At 38.6% G+C, this 19672-nt stretch overlaps 1 protein-coding gene and 1 long non-coding RNA gene across 4 annotated transcripts; one reads left to right on the top strand and one right to left on the bottom strand.

The window, feature by feature from the left end:
- Positions 1 to 641: 641 nt before the first annotated feature.
- Positions 642 to 13697, bottom strand: LOC107078249 (uncharacterized). Of its 3 annotated transcripts, none has more exons than XR_011189882.1 (7): positions 13616 to 13697; positions 13039 to 13181; positions 12210 to 12444; positions 11969 to 12059; positions 3004 to 3485; positions 2077 to 2591; positions 642 to 1731 (listed from the first exon to the last, which is right to left on the bottom strand). It is a non-coding gene; the product is annotated as an uncharacterized lncRNA (long non-coding RNA). The 3 variants fall into 3 exon arrangements; XR_011189883.1 differs by lacking the exon at positions 13616 to 13697 and adding an exon at positions 13495 to 13573 and having other exon boundaries at positions 644 to 1731; positions 3274 to 3485; XR_011189881.1 differs by having other exon boundaries at positions 645 to 1731; positions 3274 to 3485.
- On the top strand, positions 1684 to 19324 carry blvra (biliverdin reductase A). The gene is made up of 7 exons (XM_069191089.1): positions 1684 to 1710; positions 3318 to 3442; positions 5241 to 5360; positions 7022 to 7119; positions 7606 to 7713; positions 13558 to 13726; positions 15871 to 19324. The coding sequence occupies exons 1-7, from the start codon at positions 1699 to 1701 to the stop codon at positions 16142 to 16144; spliced, it is 906 nt and encodes a 301-aa protein (XP_069047190.1). The 5' UTR covers positions 1684 to 1698; the 3' UTR covers positions 16145 to 19324.
- The last annotated feature ends 348 nt before the right edge of the window (positions 19325 to 19672 follow it).

Consider the following 19672-nt stretch of genomic DNA (forward strand, 5'->3'; position numbering starts at 1 on the left):
TATGGAAGACATAGAAAAAGATTCTTTTAACAAACATTTTGAGAATTCCTTTTATCCTTTCAGAGGTATTGCATCCTGGCTGATATTTTTAAAGAAATAATAACATAGTAGAATGGTTGTGTGTTTTGTCAAATGAGCTTTATTTTATCTGTTATTGGGACTTGGTGAGGATTACTGTAGGTGGAAGGTCACATATGTCGAAATATGTTGAACCATAAAAACGTAGGTTGTGAGGCATGTGCTTACTTTTTCACCACATTGTATTCTGTTCACTGGCAGTGTGAGTCTCAGAGGCTCCTCATTCACAGACTGCTCTATGATTTTCTGATAGGCCCTGGCATATTCCATCCCTTCAGGAGTCTTTAAGAGTTCAGTATCCACAGTGTTCCAGGTGTGCTCTTTGTTTTGTATACCTTCATGTTAAGGATGCCGAAATGGTTCAGTATAGTTAACAACAATCTTCACATCCCAATCATCAGCTCCAGCTCATGAAATGCCATGAGTTCAGTTGCACTAGAATTTTGCTGGACTCTGCCTCTTTGTGGTGGGCAGGTTGCTTTGTGATGTAAGGATATGTGAGTCTTGTCACTATGGCAACTTTGGGTTTGCTTAATTCACTCTGGTGACATCACCCTGCATCCAGTACACTTGCATTCCATTATTTATATTTAAACAGAAAGCACGTCTCATATAACTTTATAAAACCTTCATCAACTTTAATTTCAGTGTAGTATTTAATGTGCCTGAATTCGTCACCACAACTCTGAGACTCAGCAAAAATGGGCACACATAGACACAAATATGCACACACTCACATTAGGGTTGAGCCAGTTAACTTACAGGACAGTACTAATACAGTATGTCTTTTAGGCTGTGGGAGAAAACTGGAGCACCAGCAAAAACCAACACAAACATAGGGAGAACATACAAGCTCCATGCCAATAGCAAACCAGGTCCAGAATTGAATACAGGGTCCCAGCTCTGTGAGCCAGCAGGTCTAACCACTGAGCCACTGTGCTGCCCCATCTGAACCATTTGAGTATAAATTATATCATTTAAAAAAAAATGAGGGTTCTTTCTAGAAACTTGTTTATTTTTCTTAGGAATGTTCAACTGTAATTTGAAAAACATTTTAGCACTAAATTACTTAAAATTAAAATTTTTACATTTTAAATTATATTATTAGAATTTTATGTTGGCATTATGACTGTTTTGTCTTAGAACAAAAATAAGATGGTATATAATAAGAGGTGATGGGTTGATTTTGCTTAACATTACAATTAGGTGTATGATCAGAGCAACGTTGTTCGTTAAAATTACTTAAATAGAATTGTTAAATCTGCACAAATAAGGTATTGGTGTGTCAATATTCAATTTTACAACTTAAAAAAATATTTTTCATATACCGTATGCCCTTTTAAACTAATTCCCTTTCATACTTTATTAGCAAATGTAGAAGTAGGATGCTGTTAATTATTGATCTGAATATACAGTACATATGAATTTAAATCTTAACTGTTACAACTGCTGGTGACATAAATATTTTAAATTTCTACAAAATGTAATGAAACAGATGAAAGCCAGAAGAGCCCTGATAAAGAGTGTTCTCAGTTCCTTTCTCTGTCCGGCCCAGCTTACTCCTGTGTAGGCTGTTCTCTTGCCTTCACACAGGTCAGTGAAGCTCCTCTGGCAGCCTGGATGCCTGACCAGGTGGGGTTTAGGTTCTCTGGCCTGAGAAAGAAACATAAAAGACAATATTTTAATGGCGCATGAATCTTCCTTTTATATCCTGTTTAACTGAGCATCTGTAAGATTGTAGGATGCACATAGGCCTTGTCACATGAGAGTGAGCAAAACCCATGTTTTCTGACTTTAGTTGATAGATACTACTGTATAAAGAATTGGAGGTGTTTTGTGTAAACGAGGTCCAGATCAAGGGCTACATTAATTCACTGATTATACAACTGGACTTTGGTGGTGTAAGAAGACACTGGTTGAATGTACGTCAGAAATGAAAACAATTGTGTGTAATAAGATCGTTTTGTGCATGTTAGGGGAATCTCTGTTTCTACTCACCCTCCTCTTTGTAGTTAGCTTTCCAAACAACTTGCAGAAGAGGCTCAGTAAACCTAACTGCTCAAGCAGGAAGACTGTGGGGCTGCACAGGTCCTTCAGTTTACTCAGTATCAAGGCGTCTCCTTCCAGTGGTGGGTCAGTTATGGGTGTTATTTTGTTCACTGGCAGTGTGTGTCTCAGAGGCTCCTCATTCACAGGCTGCTCTGTAATTTTCTGATGGGCCCTAGCATATTCCATCTCTTCAGCAAACATTGTCATCGTCCTTAGGAGCTCAGTATCCACAGCGCTCCAGGTGCGCTTTGTGTTGTGTACATGCACATACTGTAGCCTCCCATAGTAAGGATGCCAAAAAGGCTTATTATAGTTGCCGCAGTCTTCATCTTCCAGACTCCTTCCAGTCATCAGCTCCAGCTCATGGAATGACATGAGTTCAGTTGCACTAGAAATGATGGTGCGTTTCATCTCTATGGTAACTCTGAGTTTGTTGGATGCACTTTGATGACATAATCATGAATCTGGCCCATTTGTTAAAAAAAACCAATTATATTTATTTATTTTTACAGTATGGATATAATCATAATTCTTACAATTTTTGTTAATATCAAAATATTTTAATGTAAATGCAGAGTAATGGCATATCAGTACTCATGTGTTTAGTTTACATAGAGGTACACTTTTTGGACAGCTGGTTGGATAGAATATTCCTGTTCCACAGAACTGAACTAAAAATACACCCCCAGAAACGTTGATCTTGGGGGTGTATTTGACTCTTTCGTTTTAAAATACTTAAATGTGAGGTAATATTATTTATTATATTATTTATATGTTATTATTATTAAAATGAATAACCTGTTTCTCTTTTTGCATAAAGCATTATAAATGTAAAATATTGTGGTGTTATTTTTAGAATAATTCTAATAAACCTACCTCTCTGTCATTAACCGTTTTGCTCCTTCCTAATTCAGTCCCTTGTTTGTAATTATCTGTCCTCTCATGTTCTCAGTCGTTCTTATGATGTTTGCTTAGTCCTTCTTTCTATTCATTGTCCAGTGTCTTGTGCAGTTACAGTTTTGTGACAGAAGCCACGTACATGAGGACAGTTTAGTTTAGTGTACATATGATTGTAGTATTGTCAAAATATATGCATAAAGAGTATACAATTTGTAATGTTTTACGGTGTCACTTTTTTACACTTACGTAATTCTTTTGGAACTAACTCCTGTCTGTCTGTTACTCTGCAGGGAAATATGATTGGCACAGTGGTAGTGGGGATTGGAACTGCAGGCAGAGTGAGGATCAGGGACCTCCTTTCTCCTCTCCCATCCAGTCCATCAGAGAAGTTGAGCCTCAAAGGCTTCATATCCAGGTGAGCTGGTAGTTGAAACCTTCAACATCCTAAACGAAGGGTTCTGCATAAATATTGCAGGACAAATGTGATTATTTCCATTATCCATATCCATTGTCTTGAGAAAATCTCTTTCTTCTTGAGACAGCTACACAATGTGAAGAACTGAAGTAATGTGTTTCAAGGGAATGGACAGGGCCATTGTGGGTTGTGATTCACACTAGAGGAAAGGGGGACCCTGGATACAGTCCTACAACCTGACTCCCAATCTCATAGTGGTGGCTGTTGGGTCCTGTTTCCCTTTCTAGCTCAGGCTGTGTGGATCTATATTCTAACATTTTGGAAGACATAGAAAAGGATTCTTTTAAAGCCACTTCTAGTAGCTTCTAGTAGCTGCCATAGCTACATTTACTGTATTTGGAATAGGTTTTCTCACTATCATAATGGTGCTGGATGCCAGGCCTGAGAGCCAGGTATGAGCTTTACTGGCAGAATTATAGTATTGCAGGAAGGTTAGTTTTTGTCTTGTGCTGGAGGACTTCAGTTGTAAATTGATCTCAAGAGAAACTGAATGTCTGAAATTGCATGTGGTCATAACACCAGTAAGCAAAGAAGACTGAAGCTTCACCATTTAATCTACACAGTTTTCCAATGTGAGGTAGAACACTTTTTGCTGTTAGTAATTTTAGAAATGTATTTTTTTAATTAAACATTTTCAAAATGATTATAGTAAGTCTTGCTATAATGCATGTTTTCACAGTGCATATAAAGCAATACATTTATAACATATAACATAGTTTTTAAACTATTTTTACAACACAAGTGAGAGTTGTTTACAAGTTAATTAAACTTATATCGAATTAACAGAAACATGCCACTCACAAGTATTAAAATGGTTGTGTTGATACCGTTGCACAGCATGGTAAACTAATGTAAAATAACATTTCAGGAAATTTTCCTGAAGTTTAAAATGGTCTTGAATTAAAAGAATTTTCACTTTAAAACTCCCCCTCCTCCACTGCTGCGTCTCATATTGATTAACAACGAAGGCTGCTGGAAGAGGTGTTAGTGGGGCCAGCAGGGGGAGCTCACCCTGCGGTCCATGTGGGTCCTAATGCCCCAGTATAGTGACGGGGACACTGTACTTTTGGTGCCGTCCTTCAGATGAGATGTAAAACCGAGGTCCTGACTCTCTGTGGTCATTAAAAATCCCAGGGCGTTTCTCGAAAAGAGTAGGGGTGTAACCCCGGTGTCCTGGCCAAATTTCCCATTGGCCCTTACCAATCATGGCCTCCTAATAATCCCCATCTTTGAATTGGCTACGTTACTCTGCTCTCCTCCCCACTGATAGCTGATGTGTGGTGAGCGTTCTGGCGCACTATGGCTGCCGTCGCATCATCCAGGTGGATGCTGCGCATTGGTGGTGGTGGAGGGGAGTCCCCATTACCTGTAAAGCACTTTGAATGGAGTGTCCAGAAAAGCGCTATATAAGTGTAAGCAATTATTATTATTAATTATTATTATAATGTCTTGTGTGCTTTTTTCAGTTTTCATGGTTGTTATTCAATTAGTAAATGATAATCACAATGACTCCTAAGAACATTAATTGAAAATCATATAAAAGAATACCAATCATGTTGAGAGTTTTCTAGGCATATTTTGTATACTTGTATATTTAACAGTGCTAAACGTAAGGGTTAGGTCTACAGTAGGTCTTTGTTGCTCAGCTCTGCTCAAGTTAGAAAATTAGTTGATCATTCTTTACCCCTTTGTGTAACAATGGTATTCCCTCAGACAAAGTGCTATTGTCTTCCTCTAGGAGGACTTTGGAAAACCAGCAGGACATACAGCAGATATCTCTAGATGAAGCCCTGAGCCGAGAAGATATTCATGCTGCCATTATCTGTACGGAAAATGTGTCCCATGAGGAAAATATCAGGTGAGTTCTTTGTTCACACAGAAGTTTCTTTGCCTTATTACTTTCATTATAAATAGCAAGATAATGTCTTAATTCAGTATTTTATGAAGGTATTTTCATATTTTTAATTTGCTGTCTGTCATGACTATATATGCATGTACAGTAATTATGCTGTATGTAATGTATATTACATGTATAGTATACAGTATAGTGTTTACATACTGTATATAACTTAAGTCTTAGAATTCCTGAATGCAGCACAGTTATTTTTCTAAATTACCACTAGATGGTAGCCAAGAAACATTTTAAAATTCCTACAACAGCAATGACTGTGATCTTGTTCAGCCTAAACACAGCCTTTAATTCCTTGTTTGAACTGGATTAAAGATGAATAAGCCCTCCAGATGACGGTAGGATAAACCCTTATAAGAACTCTGTAACACAGATTGCTACTCAAGCAGAAACACTGTATTGACCAAACATTAAATTACTCCATGTATGAAATTAATGGTCATTTATTTTAAACATCATTAAGGATCAGGGCACATTTAGTTGTGCACTTTACATAATCCTTCAGTTATTATCTTTTTATTATCTTAAAACTAGTTTTAAGCTTTAGGTAGTTTTTAATTTCTGAGCTGATAAAAACACAAATGTAAATTGTTAGTTGAAATAGAGGAGCTTTATTCTGGACGTGGAATGATGACATTCCAGAAGGCATTAAGCTTTTGTTGAAGTGAGTGTGACACTGAAGGTGGAAGTGGGATTGTCAGACAGCTTGGAGGACCATGTAAGATCTGTGGTGTGTGAAACACTCATCGAGGATCAGTCTTTTCTTGCGTTTTTCACCAAGGAATATTTGTAACAGGACTGTTGGTAGCACTCAACAAAATTAACATTGGGACAGGCATCGGAAGTAAAAATTTGGATTTGACAGTAGCTGTGTGTTACTTTCACTGGCATCTTAGTGGCTGCAATTTTATTAATTTTAAATTATAAGTATGTCATGAAAGTGAGTACACTACTTCATCTTTTAATGGATTCTATTATACTTCAAGTAGAAATAAACCACAGGTGTTGTGGTATTTTATACATCTGGCACAATGCTGTAATTGTTAGTAAACATAATAAACCATAGTTCTTAATTAGATATTACTTCACTTCAGTTTTAATGAAACTTTCAGGATATTTTCAATATTTTGTTGTTGTTTTTTTGGTGGGAGTGTGAGAAGGGTTCACCAACTAGCTCTGTCAAGCACCAGAGCACCAGTCTCAAATTGGCCTAAAAAACATACTGTAAAATTTGGGTCTATTTCTGAGGTATGTCCCTTAAAAGTAAACGTGCAATGCCTTTTTTAAATCAACCAGGATTATTGCTGTTTTTTTCCCTTAAAGTACCAAACAAAGACAATTCCTAACATTTCAAAAAAGTCTTTATGTTTTCAGGATCAGGTGGTCAGAGCCACAAATGATCACTGTTCTGTTCCTTCTACATTTTCAGGAACTGCTGTGGTGCTGTATAACTTCGAACCAAAAAAATCAGTTCTTTTATTAGCATTAAAAAACAGAGAACTGCTTTTTTCTCTCCTTGTTAGAAACTGTGATAAGAGTGCTGGGATGGGATTGTAATGGAAATGTGTTGAAGTGATTTCTTGGCCACCTTTTCTTCCTTCCACCCACAGAAAGTTCCTTGAGGCTGGAAAGCATGTTTGTGTGGAGTATCCCATGACTTTATCTTTTGCCTCAGTGAAACAGCTCTGTGAGCTAGCTGATAAAAAAGGTGAGTTAGGTTTGGGGAAGGGCAAGATGCACTCATTGAGCAGGGCCAGGTGTTCACTTTCCTTTGTGTGGGGTTTCCATTCGGATGTCACAGTAGCTGTGTGTTACTTTCCCTGGCATCTCCGTGGCTGCATTTCTTCCTGTAATTTTACTTATTTCCTTCCTGTAATTGTATTTGCTTGCTGTGCGCACTACTTTTTCTAGATCAATGTCTTACAATGTTAATGGCAAAAGCTGTCATTTTTAGAGGTGAATTATTGCCATACTGTGTGTTCATTACCTTTTGGGGAAAAAAATGATATTTACAAATCAGACAAATCCGTTATTGTAATAATGGTATGTGAACAAAAAAAAAATGAAAATCTGTACACAGTAGACTTATGTCTTTCATCTTCTGGTGACGCTTGAAATCAGCAGGGAGGCAGGCCCAATTAAGACTTATTCTTGCAAGGTGCCCTAACCTCTCTCTGTCCTCTGTGTTGCACAGGGAAGATCTTGCATGAAGAGCACATTGAGCTGCTGACAGCAGAGTACAAGCAGCTGAAGAAAGATGTGACTGGGAAGAACCTAGTGGAGGGAACTCTGCACTTCACAGGTCTGTGAAGACACACACGTGACCCAAGTTTCTGGCTGTAGGATCAGCAGAGCATTGCCCTCATGGTGTATTTGAAGTGCTTCATCAAGTAGAGATAACAGAACTGGTGGGAAAATACTGTATGTGTGGGTGTTTTTTTTAATTGACCCCATTTGGTTTTCTGAAGTTGAGTCCTTCACTCATTGGTTCTTAAAACGAAGGGGTACACTACAGTACCAGGCCATATAACTACTTCTACATCAATGACTGTGACCCAAGTGATATAGATATTTGGCTATTTGTTTTATTGTGGACAAACATGGGTGGCCTTCAGATCCTGATTGTTTTATTCCTTGAAATATCAGCTAGACGTTGCCCCATCATCTTTTTGATTGAGTAGCCTCCATATTAAACGTTTAAAAAGGGCATTCCTCTGTAGTATATACTGAGTATCGATTGAACCAAATCTGGTTTTGTTCATTACACATACAATAAGCGATCATACTGTAACAATAATGCATGGAAAATATGGTTTGCCTGATCAAATCCCATTATTAACTAAATGACCCTTCCAGTAAGGAATTGTTCTGATAGTTCTTTTTCAGTAATCGCGTCTGGCCTTGTGTCAAGACTGACACTAACTGCCTCCACTGTAGTACCTCTAGCATAAAAACATACAGTAATAAAGATTTCAAATGAGAGGAGGTGGTTCGGCCCATCAGACCCATTTGGTAGTTAGTAGTTAATTGATTTGAGGATCTCACATAGCCATTTCTTGATAGAAACTAGGGAACTGCCTTCATAACAACCTACGGGGTAAAGAAAGTGCTCCTATTCTCTGTTTTAAATGCACTTCCACACGGTTTCCATTTGTGCTCTCTGGTTTAACTTTCACTATTATGAAGAAATCTGCTGGGTTGAATTTTTCAGTGTCTTTGAGGATTATGAATACTTGTATCAGGTATCCTCATAATGTTCTCGGTTCAGGACAAAAAGTCTTTGAGTCTCTTAGTATAGGACATTCCTTTAAGACCTGGAATGTACCTTGTCATTCTTCTCTGAACAGATTCCAGAACATCATACCTTCTCTTACGTTGTGACCAAAATATTTAAGCAGTTGCTTTATTGTAATATTTCCATTAGTGTGTTCGTGGCTATATTGACTGTCCAAACACACTGACAGAAATATTGACTACGACTAGGCACAAGCATCATTAAATGAGCTCTTACCTTTTCTGATCACCTCAAAGAAATTTCTTCTTGGAATTGAGGACTCCACTGTCAATAAGTAACTATCATTGAGTTATAGTCTATTTCATCAAACTCCAGATTGAAACAGCCTTCTTAAGCATACACATTGAACATGTATAACAGTGTATGGACCGGGCAGTTCCATTTTATTTGCTCAATTGATGAGGTGCCCCACCTTTTATTTGCATGTTGGAGAGGTTGTTAGAATCAAGTCTAATCTCGACAACCGCAAAGAGCCACTGTATGTTGCCTTCTGTGAGTTGACTGAGAAGGAGTGGCCCTTGGTTTTTAACCATGACTTAAAAGCCCTTAAACAGTCTCTGCAACATCTGCTAGGCTCAGATACAGTAACTCAGGGACCAAGACTCAAGTGTTAGAAACAAATGACTACATAATATAACAGTCTGTGGAGTATTGAATATGTCTTTGCGTGTAAAAAACACTTTCACTTGACTTTTAAATTAATGTAGTGTTTCCACTTAAGATCTGTACCATGCAGTTAAAATTATCTTCTGTCCCTGTAGAAATATCAAGGAGCAAACCTTCATCCATCATTTAAAAGTAGATTAAGTAACAAAAATAGAACTTTAATTGCTGAAGGGATTTCTGCAAATAATTATTAATGCCACAGCTTGATGACTTTTTTGTTTTTTCCCTCTTAGTGATAAGTTAAAAACAAGTGATTTCTCAAGAAAAAAATTGGTGTTATTAATCTCATACTGTACTTGTGTGGTATTATAGTATACACTCATTTTACCAGACTAATGGGTGGAAAGGCTGGTGTTGCCAGCTGTCTCTTAAATTACCCATGAGATAATTCCAAGCCTAAAAAACACTCGCACGTGAGAAAAAAGTATGAGAAGTAAACCAAGCTGTTTTGGAACACTGGAAGATCTTTCATTAATAACCTTGAGCACCATTGGTCTCCGTGACTTGCCAGCAACTATGGATATCAATCTGTGCAAGAGTCAGCATTTGCAGACAGTAATTCCTTGCTGATTTTACATTCTTGTGCAAGGCATTTGGTGCTTATGTTTTACAGGAGTCAACGCCAGGAAAGACTAGTCTCATCAGTTATTGGTTTAATTCACATACTGTAGGTAGTTGTTGCCAATGTTTATAAACAGCTGACCTAAGTCCAACTGGGTTCTGACTCTCTAAGACTAGGTCTGGAGACCAATGTACCAATGTACTACAGTGTGTGCACTTCAGTTTATGGCTTACATGACACATCTTTTTCTTCTTTTAGACCAAGGCAGCTTTTTGATTAAATATACTCCATTATTTCTTTTATCCATCCATCCATTTTCTAACCATTTCATCCAGTTGAGGGCCACTGAGAAGACAGAGCCAATCCAACGGGTACCAGGCAGGATTCACCCTGGACAGGACACCTCATCAACACACACAGGGGCCAGTTTTCCGAGAAGCCAATTAACCTACCAGTTTTTTTTTTTGACTGAAGGAAACCCATGTGAACATGGGGAGGACATACAAACTCCCCAGAGATAGAACCCCAGGTCCAGAATTGAACCCAGGGCACCAGCACAGTGAGGCAGAAATGCTAACCACTGTGTCGCCGGGTTCTTTAGTCCAGTATTCTGTCATTAATAATTTGGATCTCTATTATTTTCATACATCTCAATCCTGTCAGCTCTGCTCATATCTGCAGCTTTAGTACCATCAAAGGAGAGATGTGATCATCGTTTCAACCTCAAGATCCTGCAGTATGAGTCTGCCCCGCCTTTCCTTTTTTTCATAATGCAAGGACACGGCACTAACAACAGAGCAAACTTGTCCATTAGACAAAATACAAATGCTGCTGAACTCTGGAGCAAACACTCTAAACCTGAGTAGTCCAGCTCAGGTTGATGTCTATGTATATTCCTAAATACTTGTATGAATTAACCTGGGTAATAAGTTACTTGTGAATCACTATATATGAATGGTAACCAACGGCTTAGGGATCGAACACCATTCTTACGTTTTTTTTAATTCAAAATCGGGTTATATCTGTCACACCATTGCACAAACCTATGAATTTCTGGCATGTACACTACATAGACTTTCTCTATACATTAAGCCAAGCACAGCTGTCCCATCTGAAAATTTAACAATATAGTTGCCTTGATAACTACTTGTACATTCAGTTGTATGTAGTTTGAATAGAACTGGTGAACTCCCACAGCCCTGAGGGGCACCTGTATTAACAAAATCATAACTCAGAAAGAGTCTTATTAAATCTGGCCTTCTGTGCACTGTTTGTTAAAAATGAATAATGCCATCTGATAGGAATAACAGGCATCTACTTCAGTTTACTAATCAAAAGATGGGGCTGCAATGTCATCAAACAGTAGTTGCACCTAAGCACTGGGTCTTATAGGATTTTTAACAACAAGATAACAACATAACACTTACAGTATATGCAAACTGATATGGATCGAGTCCAGTGTTCACTTTTGAGCTGAGCATAGATACCATAATTCTTCCAAGCATTTAATTACAATAGAAGACAGTGTTACAGGTCTATAATCATTATTCTCTGAGGGATTGGACTTTTTAGGCACTGGTATATGATTGCACAGCGCAGGAATAGTGTATAAATAATCAGACTTCTGAAAGATGGGGCAGCATATTGGTGTTACTCAGCCATCAAGACCTGTTGCTTTTTTTGCACATATGTGCTTAAAAGGTCGTGTGATAATCTGTGGTTTAATTGTCAACTTGCCTGTCAACTCTGCTATCAGCTTTAATAGTATCCAAGATGGTGCTGCATGCATCAGAAAATATTCACAGAATTAAGTATTAGCACCCTCCATCTCCATCACAATTATTCAACAACTATACAGTTTCTGTGTTTCTTAAAATATGCTTTTTAAGTTATTTTTATGTTTCTTTTTAACATTTTATACCCACCCATTATATCTTATTCTTTACAAAACACAGTAGAACCACACTATGCAGTCATTGACGTAAAAGCATGCCACGTTTTTTGTGTGACTCTTTAAGAAAGCCATACTTTTACCTGTCAGAACAGTCATTTGGGTGTCCGGACCCATTGCTGGTGGAGCATGCTGCTGCCCCAGTTGACACTGTGGTGTGTACTTTCCATGGCTCTGTCACCATACATGGAAAAAACATCAGCTGTCAAACAGTTCTTTTGGAGGCTTATACAGTTAAAAAGTAGTGTATATTGGATATACTAAACAGAAATTGTAATATCCCACGCAAGCAGTGGTCTGTTTTCGTAGAATGTACCCACTTACCGGGGGAGGCAGTTGAGAAAACCAGGGAAACGGCATAGCACCTCGCTGACTTGGGATATTGCACAGAGCAGCATGCAGAGGGGAAGCTGAGTAAAGCTGAGCACGCAGATTGCATGGTACTGTAGCTAGCTAGGGACTCGGGGATGCAGCAGAGCTGTGCACAGATGCGGCATGGTGTTGTCGCAGGCAGGAATGCAGGTCAGGTGTGTGGTCGAGCAGGCAAGGGGTCAAGCCACTGAAAGAGAAACGAAACAAAGTCTAAGGCACAAGGTGAATCCAAGAAACTCTTGGATTTCTTGAAATCCAAGACCATGTTTCCAAGAAACATGGAAAAAAATTTGTAGCCATTTTTAGCCATTGTTGTAATAACGAGGAGTGTTCCAAAGCAAAAAAAAGAGAGAAGTAACAAGCCATTAAATGATCTGGGCATGAGGTAATAAACAAAGCAGAGATTGGGATCCCAAGCAAGGCCAAGCTGGGGAAACAGAAACAACAGAGAAGCACATTCTGCACCACCTGAAGCGGGTGTGGATGTAAATTGCCTGTTGGTGATGCAGAATTTGGATTGCATGTGTTTCCATGGTTACTGGCACAGGCAAGGGAATACTGTATATGGCCGGCAACCTGGCAAACGCTGGTTTGCTCACCCGCTTTCCAGCATGGGTGGACCTGACAGAAATAGCATATTTGAGTCAAAAACATTCCAGTGCAGTAAAGAAAGTAGAAGCTTGCTAGAAGATATGCATTTTTTATAGCAGGATTTCTGTTAAATTTTTGTCCTGTTTTATCCTGTACGTTCCATACAGTAAAATTTAAAATCCAAACTTACCATGCTTGATGTAAGATCTCCATCTTGACTCTTCTGAAGGTAGTTGTTGACATGGTTGATGTGTTTTGTCATTCCTTCACATGGTTATGCAGCATTTTAATGTGGACATTCAAGCTTGCTTCTGTCACTCGAAACAGTTGGTGCTAAATGGAAAAGTGGTGTATTTCTCACTAACGTTACTACATGAGTGCAGGCTCCCATTAAGTTGCTGGAATTGTTGTTTGCTGGAACGCTACAAGTGTAGATTAATTTTAAGGTATAGTGTATTAATACTTATTTCTAAAACCGAAAACTTAAGCAGAGTTTCAGACTCACTGAGTCTTAAGTTCTAAGTATACTGTAGTTTAACAAGAAAAGAAGGGTGTCAATTCTTGTGTCTGTGACTGGGTCAAGCTAAGAAATTAGCAGCCTTCTTTTAAAGTTATAATAATATATAAATCTCTGTTTTCACCTTACATCAAAGCCAGTGGGTCTGATGTTGTACAAAGCACTTATTCAGTCTTGCTGTTTTGTCTACAGGAGGTCCTTTACAGCCAGGGTTTGGATTTATTGCTTTCAGTGGAATAGCACGTCTTACCTGGCTGGTGGATCTGTTTGGAGAGCTGACTGTCACATCGGCAAATGTTGAGGAAGACAAAGAAAAGAAGTACATTAAAATGACAGCACACTTTCAAACCAAGGACAAGAGGTAAGCAGCAGCCTTGTTCCATGTCTTTTACAGTAAGGGATTGTTTAAAGAACATAAGAAAGGTTGCAAATGAGGGAAGGGCATTAGGTTTTTCTAGCCTGTTTGATAGTTAATAGTTAATAGATCCAAACACCTAATTTGTTTTTTGAAAGACCATGAAGCATTGGTGTCAACAAGGCTGGGTAGCTTGTTCCATACTCCCACAATTCTCCTGTTATTTGTTTTAAATGCACTTAAACATAGCTTGCACTTGTGCCCTCTGGTTCATGTTTCCCTGTTCGTTTTGAAGAAATCTGCTGAGTTGTTTTCCAATGTCCTTGAAGATCCTGTATACTATGAGTCCTCTTTTAGTCTTCTCTGTTCAACACAAAGAAAGATCAGATCCTTCAGTCTACCAGTGTAGGACATTCTCTGCAGGATCTTCAACAATATCTATAATTTGATAAATACAATTATACACAATATTCTAAAGCTATTTTCATAAGTAGCTTCTTCTAGTTCAGTATTTCCATTTTGTATTTATAGTTTGTTTTTACTACCTACATGCAAAACCCTGCATTTATATTACATTTTAAATTAGATGTTTTTACTTTTTCTACAGTATTTTCTAATCCTCCTAATTTGATGTCATTTTCAAACCTAGTGTACCAACTCCATCAGATGTTATTAAATTGGAAGAGCAGTAGTTCAAATACAGATTTCTGTGGTACTCCACTAATTACAACACCCTGGTTTGATTATTCAAACCTTATCTGCATCCGTCCATTTTCTAACCACTTCTTCCAGTTCAGAGTTGTGAGAGAGCCAGAGCCTATCCTGGCACGCAACGGGCACAAGGAAGGGTACATCCTGGACATGACGCCTGTCCATTGCAGGGCAGGCACATAGGCACGCACACACTCACACCTAGGGCCAATTTTCCAAGACGCCAGTTAACCTGCCATTTTCATTTTTAAACTGAAGGAGAAACCACTAGTGCATCCGGTGGAAACCCACATGAACATGGGGAGAACATACAGATACAGGAGCACCCTGGGTTTGGAATTGAACCCAGAGCCCTAGCGCTGCAGGGCAGCAATGCTAACAATTGGTCCACTGTGCCACCCTTATTTGCACCCTCTGCATTCTATTTAATGACCAATTCTTAATCAGAACACTCTCTTTCCTGAATGTCCACCACCTGCAGTTTGAGAATTAGGCTTTGAAAAATAGCAACCAGGTATAATCCGTTATTATACATTCATTTTTTGTAGTTTTTAAACATTTAATTTTGGTGTCTGTAAAAACTGTGGTCTCCCTCCAAGAATTCCTTTAGAGCAGTTTATAGTCTTTGCTTTTTAAAAATAATTGTGAGAATTGTGTAGTTAAAACAAATGTTAAACTGTATCTGGATTTAGTAAAGAGACTGCAGTCAATGAATTTCAGACTTCAGTGGGTGCACGCTTCTAAGATGCTAATTAAACTTAAACACGTTCATTCTCAATTTAAGTACTCTTAATTTGTGCATTTTTCTGTGTAACAGGCCTCAGAAATATACACCATTTCCACTTTTGGACAAATTGGTTCTCAATTTAACTTGCTTGGTTGGAATCAATCAGCAACAGGCAATGTGACAGAGTGCTTGAGACAATAGAGCCTGTGAGTACAGAAATGAACACTTGAGACATTTAGTGATATACTGTACAAACACCTACGCGGGCTTTGTTCTTCCAGCCATCGTCCATCTCCCCCTTCCCACTTCGTCTCATGCTTACTAAATAAATAATAAAATGGCTTTACCGTGTTACTCTTTACATGATGTTTATATTGCATAAAATTAAGGTGAAATCGACTAAAATCTTAAAACAAACTCCTGTGTGAAAAAGTCTTTAAAAAATTAAAGAAGCCAAAATCTGATTTCATCATGTGGTAGGTTTCAAAAGTCCAAGCAATCTGTCACCTCAATGTTTCTAGCAAAACGGTGGATAGCAACACACAAGACGTGTGTAATGGTACTTTCTGCTGAGGAAAATTAAATCTAGTTGAGATATTTACAGAGAATGTTTCACTGGACATTGAAGACACTGTAGATAAATTCATTAGAAGTAGCCTTTTCTTATTTTAAAGGATAAATATGAGTGATTATTTGGGTTTTTTTTATCCAGCCCTTTGACCTGGATTGAGGAGAGGGCCCCAGGTTTGGGTCGCGTGAAGAACATCAGCTTCCGCTTCGACACTGGCGTAATGGACTGCTTGCCTGTGGCTCCCCGTGAGTCCATCGGGCTCTTCATGCAGGACCTCAATCTCTTCGGGCAGAAACTACTGGGGCTGGTCTCCTCCGAGCAGCTACAAGCAGAGCGCAAGCGCATCCTTCACTGCCTGGAGCTGGCAGACCTTATTCGGGAGCTGAGCCAGGCATGCACTCACAACAGCATCTAGAGAAAGCTCACTCGGGTGTCCTCGCCCCTGGGCACACAAGCTGTCTGTCAAGCCAGGGGTGGAGGACTCTAGTTCACATGCGACTGCTCTGATGTTAACTTCAAAAGGCTTGTATTTTTCTGTTTTTCTACATTACAGCAGCTAAATTTAATCTTAACAGCACACAAACATCCACTGCTCTGCTTACCTTTACAGTATGTACTGATGAGACAGATTTTGTGATGACCAATTTGACTGTTGTTTAAAAATGCAGGTTTCAGGCTGAGGGAAGACCAGATATTTATAACAGAAAGTAATATTGTGAGAACTGCAACTGCAATATGACATTAGCAAGAAAATCCCAAGAAATCTATCAGAACGTAAACACTTTTTAAACACTTTTTAAAAAAATAGTAAGTGATTCTGTTTAGAGATTCTGATAGATACAGAGCTTTCATCTGATATTTGAATCAGCTCTCTGAGAACAGATACCAAAAATAAATGTTATGCTTTCTGCAACTTTCATTGAGGAACAGGGAGAAAATGAGTAAAGGATTTTTTTAATACTGCATGAGTATCCAGTAGTAAACCTTGACAACTGACAACTGTTAAGCCAACAAGCAAGCAAGTTATTGAAATTGTTCTGTTTCCTATTTTTTAGATGGTCTTGGGTATCTGTGGCCATTTAGCCCATGATAAATCAAATTTCAGCCAGCTAGTACCAGCCATGAATGTCATGCAGATGCAACACATCTTTAAGACATATCCTTCTCTCACAAATTAACAAATAGTGTCCTGTGTATCTGTGGAAATGGCTTTAAATACCTTTGATGTTACCATCTGAAATCAATAGATCATATCTCCATTTTACTTTTGTCTGACTTATTCTTGTTGCTTCTGTCATGTTTTTGTTTAAAAACAAAGGAAAAAAGAGCTGATTGAACCAAGCTTTCACAGAGCAGAGTGAGTTGAAGAGACATTTAGGAGTGTTTAAAGCTAACAAGCCCAGTTTCACCAATAAGCTGATAAGGTGTAGGATTGCTTACTCTTCAGGACTTCTGGCAGCCTGCTCTGACAAGCCTTTTCAGGAGTTATATGCCTTTAAACTACTATTGAAAAAATATGGACATAAATGGAAATGTACATGGAATACATAAAGAATGAATTTAGAAACTTGTAATTTCTTGAATGTTGAAGATTCTTCCTTTTGGTGTGACTCACATTATTGCTTTGCATAAACCACATATTTGTGTTGTTATTTTTTACTTTTTAGAATTACATTTACATTTGGGGCATCATGGTGGCGTGTTGACCAGCACTGCTGCCTCACAGCCTTTCATCCTTGGTTTGAGCCTTGAGTGCCTTCTGTATGGAGTGTATGGCATGTTATCCCCCATTTCCAAGTGGGATTTCTTTGGATAGTCAGCGCAGAAAACCATGTCCCGAAGACATATTGGCTAGATTAACACTCCTACTCTTAAAATTAATGAGATGGGATCTTCATTGACCATGTGTTTAGAGCCTTGGTGTAATGCCTCTCTGAAGGAAAGGACATCCTACAGCACAGTATGCCTGGTCACCATATTGGGTATTTGATTGGAAATTCTGGTTCACCGGGGAGAGTGTCACTGTTCTGAAGCGTCTTTCAGACTATGCAGACGACACAATCCGAAGGGACTGAACACACACAGGGGGGGAGACGAGGAACTGGGCTGGTAGAGGAACCGGGGGTGTGTGACGAAGGTGCTCCAGGGGGCGTGGTCCAGGCGAACAGTCCAAAAGGGAGTCCAAAGGGAAGTCCAGTGCAGCCGAAGGTCCAGAGCCGGGTGATAAATCCAAGACGAACAAAACAAAGTTAAAAGCCAGGGCAGAATCTGGCGAGGGGTTGTAGACAGACATGACAAAGTTAAAAACCGGAGCGGGATCCAGCGAAGGGTCGGGGGGGGGAAAGGGGGAATGGAACCACGCTCCAGGTCCCAGACTCGGCTGGTTAAGGAAACCAATGCAGAGCCCGGAACAGAGTGAGCGTCTGGCTTTTAAAGGTGGGTTGGAACAGGGAGCAGGTGCACAAAATCAACTAAAAAGTGAACGAGCCAGAGCACCCTTAAGGGGGAGGGACTACAATCGTGACAGTCACCTCCTGGTTAACCAGGACAACTTATATTGATATAACCTGCAATTGCACAAAGGTAGATTTATCAGTGGTTTTGCACTGGATAACAGTTCTCAAAGTCCTTTACTCTGAAAGACATGTCACAACTCATGTACTGCTCGCAGGATGTACCTATACTGATCTTTTACACTAAAAACAACTTTCTGTGTATTGACTCAGGGAGAGACTCTTCAGGTATCCTGGGCAGCTACAGTATAGCCAATATAACCCAGTATATGGCTGACACAGTGGAGCTGTTTCAGGGGTGCTTGAGAGTGTGTTACCTAGTGTAACCCTGCTCAGCAAAGCGATTGTAAGAAAGAGATGCACAGGTTTCATAGATTTCAAAGTTAAAATATTTAGATTTTCTTAGACTTTTTAAATTTTGGATCTTCTCCATGTTGCTTTTGTACTAACTGTATTTACAGTGACTGTTAAGCTCACTGAGCTTAACTATGCCTCCTGTTGCTGTCAACAGCGGTGATCCTTGTCACAGCCCCTTTTATAGAAAGCGAAAACCCATTTAGAAAAAATGGGTTTTCTATAGTAGCCAAACTGAGATTGTTAAACTAAGCCTTTGAGGGTTAAGAGTTATGTGCTGTGTCTTGGTCTTCTCTTAAAGAAGTAAATTGGTATATTATCTCATGTAATAAATGTATTATCTCATCACCAGTGAGAGTGTTTGTTCCCTGAACAATTTATCCAAGGTTACAATTAAGTGATTGTATATTTTGTAATAGCACCGACCCCAGACCCATGCTAATTTAAAGTTCAGGTGGCAATGTTCTGTTACATTACTGGTGATTCATGTAACAAAATTCAAGTAATACCAGGATTAAACATCTGAAACGTCCTGTAAATGAAACAACCAACTCTAGAAAAGAGTAAAAAGGGATTGTTTGTATGTATTTTGATTTTGTTGCATTATTCTCATACTTTCTCAACTACTAAATCTGTTTATATCTAAGTGTTTGGTGTTGTATTGAACACTATTCTTTTTGCTTGTATCATTTGTATTATGAAAATAAATGGTGCCTGTCCAAGAGTAATTTTTCCTTTTATTTTGGTCAGAACTACTTTTAAAATACTGTATATTGATTAAAGGTGGTGAATTTTAACAATAATAATTTAGAACAATTAAAATTAATTTTATCTCAACTGCAATAGCATGCTTACCAGAGTTCCATAGATTGGAATGAAGTTAACAGCAAAAACAAATTCTTGACACATTGAGTTTAACCGTATACCAGAATTACAGTATAGTATTAGTATGATGATGAGTATTGCTGCTTCTCTGCTTTTGGGTTTTCAATGAGAACACCTGTTGTGTAGAGTTTGCATTCTCTACCCATGTTTGAATGGCTGTGTTCCAATTATCTTTTACCTTAAAAAGACAT

Source organism: Lepisosteus oculatus, chromosome 6 (genome assembly GCF_040954835.1).
Source record: "Lepisosteus oculatus isolate fLepOcu1 chromosome 6, fLepOcu1.hap2, whole genome shotgun sequence".
Lineage (NCBI taxonomy): Eukaryota > Metazoa > Chordata > Actinopteri > Semionotiformes > Lepisosteidae > Lepisosteus > Lepisosteus oculatus.